The sequence below is a fragment of the Ambystoma mexicanum genome, chromosome 6p, assembly GCF_040938575.1.
Source record: "Ambystoma mexicanum isolate Mex_15411 chromosome 6p, UKY_AmexF1_1, whole genome shotgun sequence".
Taxonomy (NCBI): domain Eukaryota; kingdom Metazoa; phylum Chordata; class Amphibia; order Caudata; family Ambystomatidae; genus Ambystoma; species Ambystoma mexicanum.
Window position 1 is genome coordinate 1,489,423,999 of NC_090935.1, and position 15,458 is coordinate 1,489,439,456.

General features: G+C 42.4%; 1 protein-coding gene across 1 annotated transcript in view; it reads right to left on the reverse strand.

Annotated features, from left to right (window-relative positions):
• The window catches only part of LOC138511076 (trichohyalin-like), a 3,831,204-nt gene that overhangs the window by 1,229,570 nt on the left and 2,586,176 nt on the right, over positions 1 to 15,458 (reverse strand). The window contains exon 20 of the mRNA XM_069626576.1: positions 9,001 to 9,085. Within this exon, the coding sequence (XP_069482677.1) occupies positions 9,001 to 9,085 (85 nt within the window). The remainder of the gene's footprint in view (positions 1 to 9,000; positions 9,086 to 15,458) is intronic.

Consider the following 15,458-nt stretch of genomic DNA (forward strand, 5'->3'; position numbering starts at 1 on the left):
AACAAGACATGACTGCCAATTCAGAACGTCAGGGGGCAGCACTTGATAACATCGCTGGGAGCATGGAACGTGTGGCCCAATTCATGCTTCGCCTGCTAGACAGGTGCTTCTCCAGCTGCAGGCGGTGCAGTCCATGGCCCGCTCGATCAGGCTGGGCATGGTGGCTTCTGACAGGGCACGCCAGACTGAAATGTTGTCTCTGCGTCAAGCAATTACTGCTCACGCAGAGGCACACATGAAGGCCCTGAGGGCTGAGTCTCAGTCCCTCAGATCCACTCTGTATGCCCTCTTGACATCCCAGAGGGTGCGGTCAGAGGAGAGGTTTGAGCAGCTTGAGTGTACCATCTCGGCTGAGCTACATGCTTGCCGGGAGGTGCATCAGTTGTCCAGCCAGACCACGCAGGAAGAACTCCGTGCCACATGTGATTCCTTGTAAGAGGATGCACATGTATCACAGGAGGTTCTGCATGCAGACCTGCGTGTCATTGCCGCACAGAACCAAGCTCACCCGTCTGGCAGACTTGCTGCCGACGAGGGGCAAGCTGCACCTAGGCATGGTCAGGGTCCTGTGCCACGTCGTCCTTTACAGGATGAGGCAGACTCGGACGACAAATTATTTTCCACACAGGTCGTGGTGTGCAGGCGTTGAGCCCATGGAGGTTTTTTTTTTTTGTCTCAACATCATTGCATGTGGGTGTTAAAGTGCACCCTGTACCCTGTACCTCCCCCCTCCTGGGTGCCTTCCCCCCTGTCCCCCCCCCCGGGGTCGTATGTGGCCATTTTTGATTTTTCCTTTTAGGTTAGTTAGTTAATATTAACTATTTGATAGTTATTTTAATTAGGTTATGTAGGTTGTTCATTGTTAGTTTAATTAGTTAATATAGTTTAATATTGTTTGTCTATTGTGCATTCATGTGACGGTGTGGTGCTTTGTGGCTTTTGAAAGCATCCACTGTCTGTTCCAGCTGCGCCCTTCAAGCTTGTCTTGTGTATGTGTTTGCAGCTTGGGGTCCTGACTCACATAGGCCACTCCTGCTTCCCTTATCCATGTACTCGCTAGGATGGTTCGGTGTAACAAAATATTACACAAGGGCTTTGGACTTGCCTCATAACTGTGGCCTGTCTGCTGCTATACTACTTGTGTTAACACCCCTAGTGGGGATTGGTTGCGTTTCATCCACCCGATGTCTGCAATGAATTTGGGTGAGTATGTGATTGATTTATCCATTAATTGATGTGGATTGTGATGTATGTCATTTTCTTGCCTGTATATGTGCTTAATGCACTTCATGCTGTAGATAGTAGCCTGCACCCTTGGCCTGTCAATGATGGTGGGAGGAGTTTGGATGTAGCTCTGTGACCTGGACCAGTGACAACCAGCATGAAGACACACACACAGGGAACTTTCATGTCTTATTGATTTATTTAATGCCCTTTCTGCAGGAAGATGAGCCTCCAGACTACCTTTGCCAGCAGACGCAGGGACGACTAATCCAGAGAACTGGGCACATTCGGTGGTGCAGACGTGTGGCTGTGTGCGCAATCAGAGGCACAGGGCTTGTGCGAAGACGTCCAACAGAAGCAGACGTGTTTCCAGGATCTCCAGCCAAGGTGAGCAGCACAAGGGCTGACACCACAGCCAACCTTCCACCAGGCCACTTGCACATGCATGCTAAGTAGCACCAGTGCTGAGGAGCTTTGCCAGGCATTGTTGGAGAATCACACAGTACAGCTGGCATGCATTGAGGGCCAAATGCCAAGTGGCTTTACAAGTTGTCAGGGGCACAAGCAGGGGCCATCAAACATTTCCTGGAGTACCCCCTGCTCCATTGAAGCATAGTTATTAGGGAAGTAGCATTCTAGCCAGATACTGATACAACGCACAGGGACACCCAGCGAGGCACAGACTCATGGGCAGTGCATGTCATTTGCATGTGCTAATGCCAGGTGCACTACCTATTGAAATATGCGGCTGCCAGAACACAACTTGTACTGAAGTAACACCTTGCTATACGTGTCTTCCTGCTACTTCAAGTAATCTACTGGAGACTCTTCCTGGGTTTTTGGGTGCCTACAGGCTTTTTCCCTGGTTTGGGGGTTCGGCTACTTGGAGTGCTCTGCGATTTCGTATTTTTACCAGTCAAGGTAGCCTCTGAGGGGGCTGGACCCTATTTACACGCAATCTGGAACATAGAGACCAAAGGGTAGGGTGATCCTGTAGCCAGGTAGACTTGAGGGAAGAAGGCTACATGCCCCAGAGACAGTTGTTCAGAAGGTCAAGGTGATGTGTAAGGGAGGGCCTTTTGTTGTTGGACAGTTGGCTTGGCCTACAGTGTTTTGGGCACTCAGACATTGTAATTGTGGGGTACTATGTACATGATGTGTTGTGCTGGTCAATGCCTGTTCCTGTGTTGTGTTTACTTTTCAGGTGTCAGGGGATTGGTGTGGTTTGACATGCTGGGGTGTTCACATGGCCAATGTTCACATGTGAAGTGTACAGGACACTGAGGGTTACTTGATTTCACATGCATATATTGAGTGCATGTCCCTAATGACACACACAGTTTCACAATGATCCACCACACGTACAACCACTCTTCCATGGCCACAGGTGCACACAGATTGCATTCTCAGGCCCGCTGTGTCCATGCAGCATATGATCTATTACCATTTGGGTATCCTGTACGTGCGTCATTTGGTTGTGGATGTGATTAGTCTTTGATGCTCAAGGTGTATCTGCAACACAATGGCTGCTCAAAGTGCTGTGTGCTGAGCAGTGTGTTGCAGGAGACACGCACAGCACACGGGTTCGGGAGTAGGGATTTTGGCTTGCCCAATGTGCATGTGAACAGGCATTCAGTGTTGTGTTCATGGTAGGACTGGTGGATAGCATTTGCGTATGGCTTAGTATATGTGGGAGGCTGTTGGTCAGTCATTTCATCTGATTCCATGTCAGGCGTCATTATCTCGGGACACTTCCCATTCATCACATGTCACTTCGTATCTTATTGGTCATGTGTTGGGCTTTTGCTATTGCATGCCATGTCATGGTGTGGCAGACAAGGGTGATGTGGGTTGGCAGGGTTTGGGTGACATACCAGGGATTGTCATGGCCGGTTTTGGGGGGGTGTGTGTGATACACGCCTCGCATGTGTTCCTTTTTTGGTCACACAGGATTGGTTATGTTTAAGTAGCTAGGGATGCACACAATATAGCACTTCCGTGGCAACATTCTCAGGGTGGTAAGGTTGTGACAGTTGACTGTCTCTTTGTCATTATCGATTGTCACCTGGTATGTGCCAGGCCTGTGTGCACTCCGCAGGGGTGCGAGTTTAGGTGAAAAATGTGGCCACAAGCTGGGTCCGAGCTGCCTCGCCCCGTGCCCTGTCCCCTCCCATGGGCTGCGCCTGTGCCTGTGGTTGGGGATGTAGGGGCACTACCATGTCCACCAGTACCTCCCACCGTGTTGCAACATTGTACAGGACACATGCTGCCACAGTGATCCTGCACACTACTGGGGGTGCATATAGTAGCTGCCCACCAGAGTGGTCAAGGGAGCGGAAGTGTGAATGCAGGCCCTGGCTATTCTCCTCCTCCTGCGGTGTCCCACAATCAGTGCTGCGACAAATGGGGCATTCATCGTAGCGGTATATACTTTTTTGTTGTTTGTGCGCACTTTTATGCTTTGCGCGGGGACGCTTCCGCCTGCCTTTGTGTGGTGAACGTGTTGACGCCTATGTGCGTCTTTTGCCGTGCGTGGGTTTCCCGTATTCGAATCCATGAATATGGGTTGTTCACGTGCGTGTGGGCGTTCTGTGTATTTCCCTGCAGTACTTCCCCTGTTATGCCTTCTTTTTCACGCGTTGTTCCCCATTCCACGTGTTACGCCCCGTGTCCCGCCCCCTTTTTGGTGTGTGCGCGGACGTTGTGCGCTTTCCCTGTACGCGTCGCGCACGGCGTTCGAGCTGTTGCAATGACGTGTGCGCCCATGTGTGCCACGCACGGTTTTGGTTCACATCCCGAGGAAAACATGCGCAGGGACTTCCATGAATCACACGCGTGCACATGCACCTGTTTTTTCACGCTTGCGCCTCCTTGCGCCAAGATTTTCAGTGCACATTTGTTCCATGAATCGGCCCCTAAGATGGGCCAGAAGGAGACAGTGGTCAAATATGGTGATGGCATGGGGAACCTGGGAATGTAGAAATGATCTGATGACACTCTAGTGGTGAATTGTCCAACCTCCTTGTCTTGCCCTAAGGAGATTTCAGAAGTCCTACTTAATGTTGAAGTTGGAGATGGTTAGGGAACGACCAGTGGGGACATTGTATATGTCCCTAATGTTCATGCTCAACTATACAAAGCACTAAACATTGAACCTAACAGAGCGTCATCTGAACAAAGAGAATGGACCGCATAAAACAAGTCCCCTATACAGGAGGGATGCCTTGGCAATCACCTTAGCAATAGAGTACTTGAGCCTTGCCTTAGAGATCCTGTATTCCTGAATGCAATGGCCCTAATACTTAACTATACATTTAATAAAGGTGTGCCTGACTACCTTAACAGGAGGACAGTTCTAGCTTTGTTCAATGAAATACCTGCATTAAGGCTAATAACATCGAATGACATCAAATTGATAGATTTCATACATCGAGAAAGGTATGATTACGTCCGCCTGGTGATTCCCTCGAAAATTATTTTTGGGGTACTGATGAACGAATCTGAGAACCTCCAGAAACTAGGATATGATCTCAGGCCCTTTAATTTCAGTAAGATAGGCTGTGATGGTCGGGACTGGGAAGATCTAGAGATAAGTGCAAAGGATGAGGGGAGGGTGAGCCTGAGTGGTAGAGCACAAGTAGGCACATACAAGGAGCTGGAGGAATCTAATTGGTGATGGCTCACAATAACACTCAGAGAAGCCATCAATCAATTAAACTAATCAACTAATAATTAAATGAAATAACAGGACCCTTTAGCACTGAACCTGACTGAACATTAATCTGTTGGAATGTGCAAGGTTTCTCTACATTATGCACAAATACTACTCTGTGTCAGTACCTACTTTTTTTCCACTGATATGTTTACAAGAAAGCAGGATGACTCTCACCTATTTTTCAAGGGTACGAGCTAGCCTATACCTATGAAGTAGCAACACCGGGATAGCAGGGTTGCCCTGCTGGTGGCTTGTTGGTCACTGTTCAACAAGGTAGGGGACTATCAGTGGTGAGTCAACATACTATATGTAAAGATGTTTTAGCTGTGACTATAAAAATGGAAAATGGGAATTTTTTTTACTATTTATTACTGCTCAATATATACTGGAACCCCCAGGGAAATCTCAAAAATACATTAAAGATTGAAAATTGGTACCTCAAATGTCCAGGGGGCCAGATCGTGGTTGTAGGTGATTTTAATGCTGATTGCTCCAGTTTGATTGTAATAGGCAGAGATGAACTTTTTGAGGTCGCTTCCGACAATTTTAATAAGGGAAGGGATGGAGAATGTGCATGGGTGACCAGTTTAACTAGGTGTAAAAAGATACAGGGAAAAGATGGCGCTCTAACCTTGAAAATTGGGATCACAAGCCGCTATCGCTAACCATGGAGGAGACAGAGCAAGACCATGCAAGCTGGTTTGGTAATAACAGCTCATCATGCACAGACTACATATTTGTAACACAAGATATCTATAATAGGAATCGTTCTTTTAAGGTCCTATGTACAGAGTTTAGTGACCATGCTATGCTGTTGGTAATTTTTGAGTTGAAGTAAATCGATACGACGCAAGTTATATAATGCATCTCTAGCGTCTAACCAGCAATGTAATCAATTAAGGTGGAATGAAATCAAGATATGTATTTTTAATACGGTGCTATTAAGGGATTTCACAAACTCCCCTTCAGAGGTAAAGAGGACAACATATACTGCACTGTCTTTCAATAATTATGTTATGACCGTAATGGTGTCCATTGGGAAAGGAAAAATTAAAAACACTAGAGTTAAAATTCACCCCCACAAATATGACCCTATAATACAACAAATGAAAAGGTCTAATCAAAAGGAGATAAGACAAATGAAGAGAAACATGGCTGGGGAAATACAGGATAAATGTGTTAAGATTTAAAGGATAAAACAGAAATTCAAAAATCTGATTAAATCATACCGATTTAATGTATTTAAAAATGAGAGTGAGGCCATGTTGTCTGCCCTGAAAGAGGGGAGTTCTGGGAATTTTTGGAATTTGATCAATGATCTAGAAAGGACACGGTGCTCCTTACAAATCATTCCCATAAAGGAGGAGTTATGGGCCTTATACTTTGGGGATTTGTATAAGGAGGGGCCAAATTCAAGGAGCTAAAACCAGGAGAGAAGTACAGTTCTGTGGTTATTGGAGTTCACCCCAGGGAAGATTACAGCTAAAATAACTAAGGCTTGTGCCTCTAGAGCAAGGGGACCAACCCCCTTAACATACATCATATTTAAACATAATATTGACCTATGGTCCAGTGTACTATTTGTTCTTTTCAATGACATAATAGGCACACAAAAATCCCTTTATCCCGTCATATCTCCTATGTAATCCCTATCTACAAAAAAGGGGACAGGATGTCACCAGGAAATTACCGCCCTATCTCCTTAATGGATGCTGACTCTAAAATATTTGCATCATTAGTATTGAAACACATACAGGAATGGTGAACTGAAAGGAATATTCTAAACACCTTTCAGATGGGAATCCGTAAACAGATGGGTACTGACGGTAGTGGCCTTCTGCTGAATAGTCTACAGCAATTGGCCTGGAGGGATAGCACGTCAGCTATATATATAGCTTCTATAGACCTATCCAGGGCTTTTGTCTTGGTGGACTGTCGTACTCTCTGGACAACATTAAATAATCTAGGAATCCCGGAGGTCTACTGAGCATATTGATTTAACTGCATAATGATTCGACTATACAAGTAAGGTTGAATAGTGAAGGTTTAATGTCCCGGCCCATTCCAACTTTAAATGGGCTTAGGCAAGGCTGTATACTGGCTCCCATTCTATTTGACCTATATGTTTCAGATGTGGGTAAAAATGTTGTTGAAAGCTTCTTTTGTCCCACCAAGAATTGGCAACATAAAGATAGTATGGGCAGCATATGCGGATGATTTTATTCTAATGGACCAAACCCCAATAGGACTTCAAAGAGTGATCAAAAGTTTTAATGAATATACGACTGCAAATAATTTGGTAATCAACCGCAAAAGACTGTTATACTGAAACTGTGCAGAGCTCGCAAGAAAGTTAAAGTCACAGTATTGGGTAGCCAAATGTTAAAAGTGGACAAAAAATATGCCACGTTTCAGCTTTGTAGTCATAATATTTTATCTAGCTAAAGTTATCCCACAAATGACATATGGATTGGAATTATTTCCAGAATGGGTAATACCAGAGTTGGACCGATATTAAGCTATTATGTGGAGAGAAATATTTTTTCATTTAGCTAAGAGTGTTACTTTTGAAGGCATTAGATATGAATTAAGATTGCAATCCCTGGCTAGCTGGGTTGAATGGAGAAAGCTGACTCTGTTCCAAAAAATGTATTGCAGTATTGAACACAATGTATATACTGTTTTGGGAAAAGAAGGAATGGAGTGTAATGTTTCTAAAGGTTTTATTTATGATTTTTACCTACAATGTATAAATATTTTGAAAAATATTGGCACTACATTAGAGACTTCGAGGTATCACTTGAATTTTTTAAAGAGGAAAAATCGCAAATTTGATTGGTCAATTACCATACATGAGGTAATTAGAACCAAACTATTTAATCAGATTGTGTCATATGACAAAAGGTTTGGAACACCAGAAAAGTTCCTGATACGATTTCCACAAAATATTGTGAGGAATAATTATATGCGTTTTCGACTCAATGTATTACCAACTAATGAAATTATATCCATGAGAAATGGAATCCAAACTGAGTTAGCATATTGTAGGTTTTGTTACAAACAAGCAGAACAAGCATCACTGCCGCATTTACTACTACATTGTATAGCTTTAAAAAGTCACAGAATTGATTATTTTGGAAAATGTGTCACAAATCTTAGCTGGGTATCTTTAGATTGTCTCTGGTTGGATATGTTACACAGGAAAAGCGTTGAAATTAGGTGTTCTGAGGTTCTTGAAAGATGTCTGCAAACTAATTAATTAAATGAAGTATAAGAGATTCTATAGAACAATACAATTTGACACTGATAACGTATAGTTTCCTTTTGTTTTTGGTACGTTGGAATTTTAGACATTTTATCATTTGATGAGTATTTTCTTTATCTATATATACTCTGTCTATTTTCTGTCTTTTATACTTTGTACTTTGTATTGTGTATCATTTGTTGATCTGTACTTGTTTTAACATTTGTATATGCAATATGTTTTGCTAAATTGCTCTTAAACTCACCTTTTGTAAAGGTGTTAATGTTAAAACCAAATACAAATAAAATAAATAAATAAACATACAAAAAAAGTAGGATGTGTTTTCTATGTAGGGTGGCCCTTTAGTGAACAACAAGTTCAAATATTTTTCTATGTATTCTGCAATGAGAAAAAGACAAGGTCCCCAAAATAGCTGATGGTGTCATGGGACAATGCAACTTGGAGGTAATTCGTCTTAAAATTCCTAAGTTCAGAAAATAAAGAGGTATTATAAAGGAGAGTTACAGATTTATTATTCACTGCCAGATGAGTGTGAATGCTGAGCTAAGAAACAGTAGAAGCTTATTATTTGCTAACTGGTTCATGTTACGCCAATGGTGCATTTGACTGTGCCTTCACACCAGCCAATACTTTTAAAACAACAAGTGCAGTATTGTTCCTTTTCTCAAACCTTTGCAGGGTAGCATAACTGCATCCCACCCCTTTCTTTGAGATGTGGGCAATAACAAAATAAAATGTTGCTCTGATAATATAAGGATCTTTGACAAGAAAAACATTGACATAAAATGACACTAACCCTTGGTCTGCGTCTTCGTGCGGGTCTTGCTCCTCTGAAAGTGGGAAACGCCAAAGGAATGTTGTCTTTAAATTTATTTTGGAGCCTATATGAAATTTTGTGAGATGTTGAAAAAAGTTAGGTAAGTGAATACGAGTTGTGTACATCTAAAGCAAACACCTTAACATCACATTTACAGCATCATTTCTCTATGTGATGTTATTTTCATAAACAACCCATAATTTGACAACAAAGGTAATATCCTACTAGGGACATGGTGGCAGCCTTTCTGCTTTAACATTCAAGGACCATAGAATGAAAGCAACATATAACATGTAAGAGAATTCTACAGCATATGCACCCTTTGCCCTGATGCAATACCTGTTGTCTCGTTTTATTATCTATGCTTGAGTTACTTATGTTTCCCCATCTCTGATATGCCACAATCCGCCTCCACACTCCATGATGTGCTGCAAGACGGAAACCTTGTTGTCCACGAGAAGGGTTTTGCACACGCCATGTGCATGGTGACATGAATGAATGTGTTATGGCTCATCTATACTGCAGCTGCAAAATACTCTTTGCAGTATGATAGAACCAGGGCTGGTGTCCCTGTGTATCAACCGTGCAGAGGCACAGATGTGAAACTCCCTAGAATCCTACATTGCAGTTTAGTTCCCAATCACAGTTTTTTGTGAGCCCCTTCCATATGGCTAATGAGAATTTCCGGTTATTGAGTTTTGATAAGGATGTCACAATAGAAATTGACTAGCTTGGCTCCACCCTCATGTGAGTCCTGATTGAATGCAATGTCTTGTTGTGATATTGGACATGTCAGAAGATGATGGTGATCCTGCGGAGTAAGCTGTGTATCTTGTGGTTGAATTCACTGTTTGTTTGCTTTGTTAGGGAGGCAAGGGGTGCTGACTGTTTCTGTTTCTGTTTTTTATTTTTTTCTCCCTTGGTCCATTGTATTATTTTATGCTTGTTTCTTATGGATTGTGAGCCGCTAACATATATGTTTTGTAATTAACCCTTCAGAAATATGGTTCTATAGCTCATGTACTCCTGGACGTTTTGCCTGTTTTGGTTGATTTGCTAATTGTACTGATTTTTTAAGCGAACCGTATAAATAAATATGTATAAAACCAATATGTCACAATAAAGAAACACTAGTGCACAGAATCCACCGGCTAAATAACAATAACATAAATAACAATCCAGCATCAAGACCCAAGCAAGAAATCAAAAACTAATAACCTCTAATGTAAACTAAAAGGGATAAACAAAATAGAATGAGTAAAGTGGATCAATGCAGCAAAGTGGATAAAAAGAATAAATCGTATGAAAGAAGAAAAGTGGTTGAAATTAATGAAATAAATGTAATGACGAGAGGAACAAAGGGACGAAATGAATAAAGTGGAGAGGATGGAAAAGATGAATACATGATACGGATGAGTACAGAGTGCACCGAATAGGTAGAGTGCATGGAATGGATAGATGACATAGAATGTAAGAGTGCATGGTATAAATGGAACGAATAGAATAGACGATTCAAGTGCATGAGACGGGTGTAATACATGGCACAGACGGACTACATGGGACGGATCGTGTGCGTGCGACAAGTGAATGGGTTGAACCGATAATGCAGGATGAATGGATGAAGTGAGTGGAGCAGACGATGTCGGTGGAGCGGATGAAATCGGTGGAGCGGATGAAGTGCGCAGAGCAGATGAGAGCGTAGAGCGGATGAGAGCGTAGACCAGATGAAAGTGTGGAGCGGATGAGAGCGTGGTGCAGTTGTAGGGTGTGAAGTAGATGATAGCATGGAGTGGGTGTAGGGTGTTGAGCAGATGTAGGGTGTTGAGTGGATATAGGGTGTGGGGTGCTGAGCAGATGCAGGGTGTTGTGCAGATGCAGGGTGCGGAGTGGATGTAAGGGGTGGAGTGGATGTAAGGTGTGGAGTGGGTGTAGATTGTGGAGCGGGTGTAGAGTGTGGAGCGGGTGTAGAATATGGAGCGGGTGTAGAATGTGGAGCGGGTGTAGCGTGTGGAGCGGGTGTAGAGTGTGGACAAAATGGGAGAAGTGTGTGGTCAGAACGGGTGAAGTATGTGGACGGAATGGGTGAAACAGGGTGCATAGAACAGGTCAAGTACGTGGATGGATGATGCATGAGAACAGATAAAGTGGGTAGAACGAATGAAATGGGCAGACCGGATGATGAAGTGATAACATGCATAGATCGGACGAAGTGCACTGAGCAGAAGGAATACATAGAACTGATCGAACAGATAGTGTGCATTGAACTGAGCGAGTACATGCAACAGATGGAATACATAGAAGAGATAGAGGGCACGGAATGGACACTGTACAAAAAATGATTAGAGTGCATGGAACGATCTGAAGTGCAAGCTCATAAAATGGTTGGATTGCATAAAACGGTTGGAGTGCATAAAACGGTTGGAGTGCATAAAATGGTTGGAGTGCATGAAACGGGTTGGAGTGCATGGAATGGTTTGGAGTACATGGAACGGTTTGGAGTGCACGGAACGGTTTGGAGTGCATGGAACAGTTTGGAGTGCATGGAACGGTTTGGAGTGCATGGAACGGTTTGGAGTGCATGGAACGGTTGGAGGGCATGCAACTATTGGAGTGTGATCGATCTCAAGCACCTAAGGTAAACCACCATATCACATCTCCACACTTACTCTCTTCTTTACACCACCACTCAACTAAAACACAGCGATACTATGACACCATTCGGTATAGCTGTTCTCATACCATCACTTGCCGCATACTCCTCATCATCCTAACTAAAAACAGCTGGTTACACACCCTCCAGCCTAGGCATTCTCCTCAGGCCTAATGCAGCCAGAATCGGTCTGGATCCCAACCTGCCGGAACTAACACATACTCTTGATCTCCCAACCACCACACCTACCGCTAAGAAGCAGCTATCACACGAATGCCACACCTGCTGCACACATATCCGGTGCTCACACGCACTGTATGACTCTCTCTCTCTCTCTCTTTCTCTCTCTCTCTCTCTCTCTCTACTGACTTGAACTTCGGTTCCCGAGGGCTTTCAACCTACCAGTGCCTTGAGATCATACCAATGGTACATAAGGCGCTATATAAATGCAAAGTAACATAGCATAACATAACATAACATATAAGCACCAATGCTTGTTGGCTGTATTTGACACTTTACTCAATAAAATAATTAAACTGCAGACATGTTCACACTTCTACCCTTCCACCTTGCATTCTGCCCCATTTTAGTTATTCAGTGCATTGCAACTGATGAGCTACTTTTCATGCTTTACCTACCTGTATACTTTTTGTCCATGTGATGCCTAACAGGATGAGCCCAGTGATGCTAAATGCCCAGTGATGCTAAATGCATCAGCCCAGAAATGAGCACCAAGCCTAGGGAACTTAATGGCTCTGGGTATCCCAAGCGGAAATCCAGCAACGGCTCATCACTTTCAGTATGTTCCTCACACAATGGGCCATATATTACTAAACCAATGGTAAAACAAACCCAAAGAAAAGGATAATTAAGAATCACGACCCACAAGCATTATGCAACTTTGTTGTGCTACAATAACCAAACTGGGACTATTTCATATAAACTGCATATATTTGTATAGTTTACATTATCACACAGATCTAACAACACCTGTGACTTGGAAACTGCAAATAGACTTCTGTTGTGGATATATCCTCGGATTACAAACAATAGTACAGGCATTGTGCAAAAGCAGTACACTTGTACAGGCTTCAAGTTGGGGTTAATGGGGTGAGCATTTTTATGGGAATAGTAATATTGTTTAGCTGGGAAAGTTAATGCATTACAGTTAATGTCATTATGTTTAAGGCTTTTTGGGAAAGACAGGATGGTAAAATTAGTTATATACATATATTTGAAAGAAGTGTGACTGCCTCTAACAGAACCTGCATGTCAACGTAGATTCCTGTATTTGCCTGGTGACCCTAGGCTGCAGTACTGAACATTATTTTTCCCGTTTTCTGTCCTCCATGTTATGCATCTGTGCATGATCTTTTTTTGTTGTTGTTTTATTGGGGACACAGTATTCTTTACAAAATGTGGGTACAAAATTAGAACACTGGATTGAATACAAAAGGTTGAATACACATTTTTTAAAACAAAACATTCATTCGTAATTCTTACAATATTGAAATACTGAACTATAAAACATACATTAACATTTCTGTCAAAGTTTCGAACTATATTTTTAGCAGGATTTCTAGCTATATTTCTATTAATATATCTCATAATTTTTCTAGCAAGGTTTCCAGACACTACACATTTCCCACCCATTTAAAACCATATCTAAAGTTTTAAAAAAGCATCAAATCTTTTAAAGAACTGGTGCTGAAGAAATCTAAACCCAAATTTCAGACATGATATCAGAGTACCATCTTTCCCAAAATTTCACAGGTGCACATCTCACAAATCATCTCGATTTGAACATTTACATTTTAGATTGATTTTTCTTTTAAATAAACAAATCCTTCTCTTCAATTCTTTCCAATTGTATCTTTTAGTTTGCAGATATCAGCCAAACACCTTACTACCGCGATCTGCAAATTTACTCTCTTGCCATGCAACATGTCCAACCACAGCAGACTTAAATCAACACACTCGGTGTTGAAGATATATTTGCTAAATCTGCTGATACGCTCAGATCTTAAATCAATGCATTCCGTCAGTAGATGCCTTAATGTTTAAGGGGAATCGTCCTGATTACTAAACCTGCAGGGGGAGGGATTCCCCATCTTTCCTTCTCTGATGTCCTTCATTTCTCCCATCTCTAGCACATTGAACCTAAAACGGATGAAATCCTGTCTCCATAATTTGTCCATGAAATTTGGAGAGATAGGATTCAATTGCCCCGATTTTTTTAATGATATGAAACAAGATGGCCCTACAGTTTATATTTAAGTACCAACTCCACTGTGTTGCTCCAATCTTTCCATTGAAGTAACTTTTTTTACTTTGAGGGTTGGATATGAGAGGTTCTCGGGGGGACTCCCAAGTTATCCAGGATTTTATGACTTTCAAATTCAATTCTGCTTAGATACAAAGAAGCAGGAGGACCATTGCGCAGACCGTTCCCCATGATTTCATATAATGTGGTTTCCTTACAAGTGATCAACTTTCTGTATAAAGAAAGTCAACACCATTCTACTATGCTTGCCAGAGAAAAAAAGACCAAGCTTGTATCAAATGGCATGTAGAGGAACACATTTCGGTAAACATCTCAAAATAGATTTCAGAATTCTAGACTCAGACCTAGATAGTTCCCCTCTACACCATTGTGGAGCAAGTTCCAAACCATAGCAGAATTGAACAACGCTCTTATGTTTGTAAAAGCGCAAGCATGGCAGAAGAGAGAATTTCCCAAACTTTAAGTCTGTTTTTCTTAATTCGCTATAATGGGGCCTTCTTTCCAGTCCAAAAATTCTGGATAATTAATCTTTTTCTTATCCCCAAAAAAAGGGTAGCTTACAACAAAGCAAACAGCTGGTTATTCGTGGTTGAAGAACCAGGAGTATTTAATGGGACTTCTTCTCTCTGTCAATCGCACAATGACAGTTTTTTTATTGTTTATGATTAATGATTTAGCTGTTGTATATTTTCTGAAGGTACACAGACCTATTGGTGTATGATCGTACAGCATGGCGTCATCCGCATATGCCTTCCAACACACCTTGTTGCCTTCCACCACCGGGGGGGCAAAAGCAACTTTCTCCAGAGTTAAGCCAATATCTGCATTATAAAGATTACAAATTGTTGGGGCGAATATACACCCCTGTCGGAGGCCATTCAATACTCAAATGGACTTGGATAGAGCTCCCATATTATTTAAACACATTTTTATTCTAGAGCCCTCATGTGGATGGTAAAGAATTGATAATAGATGGCCGGGCATCCCAAAGGACAAAAGTTTAGTCCAAAGTGTGGATCTATCAACAAGATAAAAGGCCAATGTGAGGTCCATTGAGGCTAAAAAATTGGAGAACTCCCATGTCTCCATGCCATCTCTTGGATAATGTTTAAGAGAAGGCCTCCCGCGTCCATGCCTACATTGTGCCTAAAGCCGAACTGAAAAAGTGAAAGTAGGTTATATAGATCTATCCAGTCTTGTATATGTCCCAAAACCAGCCCAGCAAAAATCTTTGAATCGGCATCGAGAAAGGTGATAGGTCTCTAGTTGGAAGGACAGCCCCTATTGCTTTTCTTATAAATGGGCACAATGTAAGATAGATGGCAACTGTCAGGGTTAGATTTAGTCAAAACAATGGCCCCCATTACGAGCTATGCCGGTAAGTACCGGTACTTTCCAGCATGGTCCATTCCGTGCGCCCAGACACACGCTTTTCGCCATGCCGGAAAAGAACCAAGCGTCCTGCCGGAAAACGACCCGAAAAACCCCTACCGGCATGCTGCG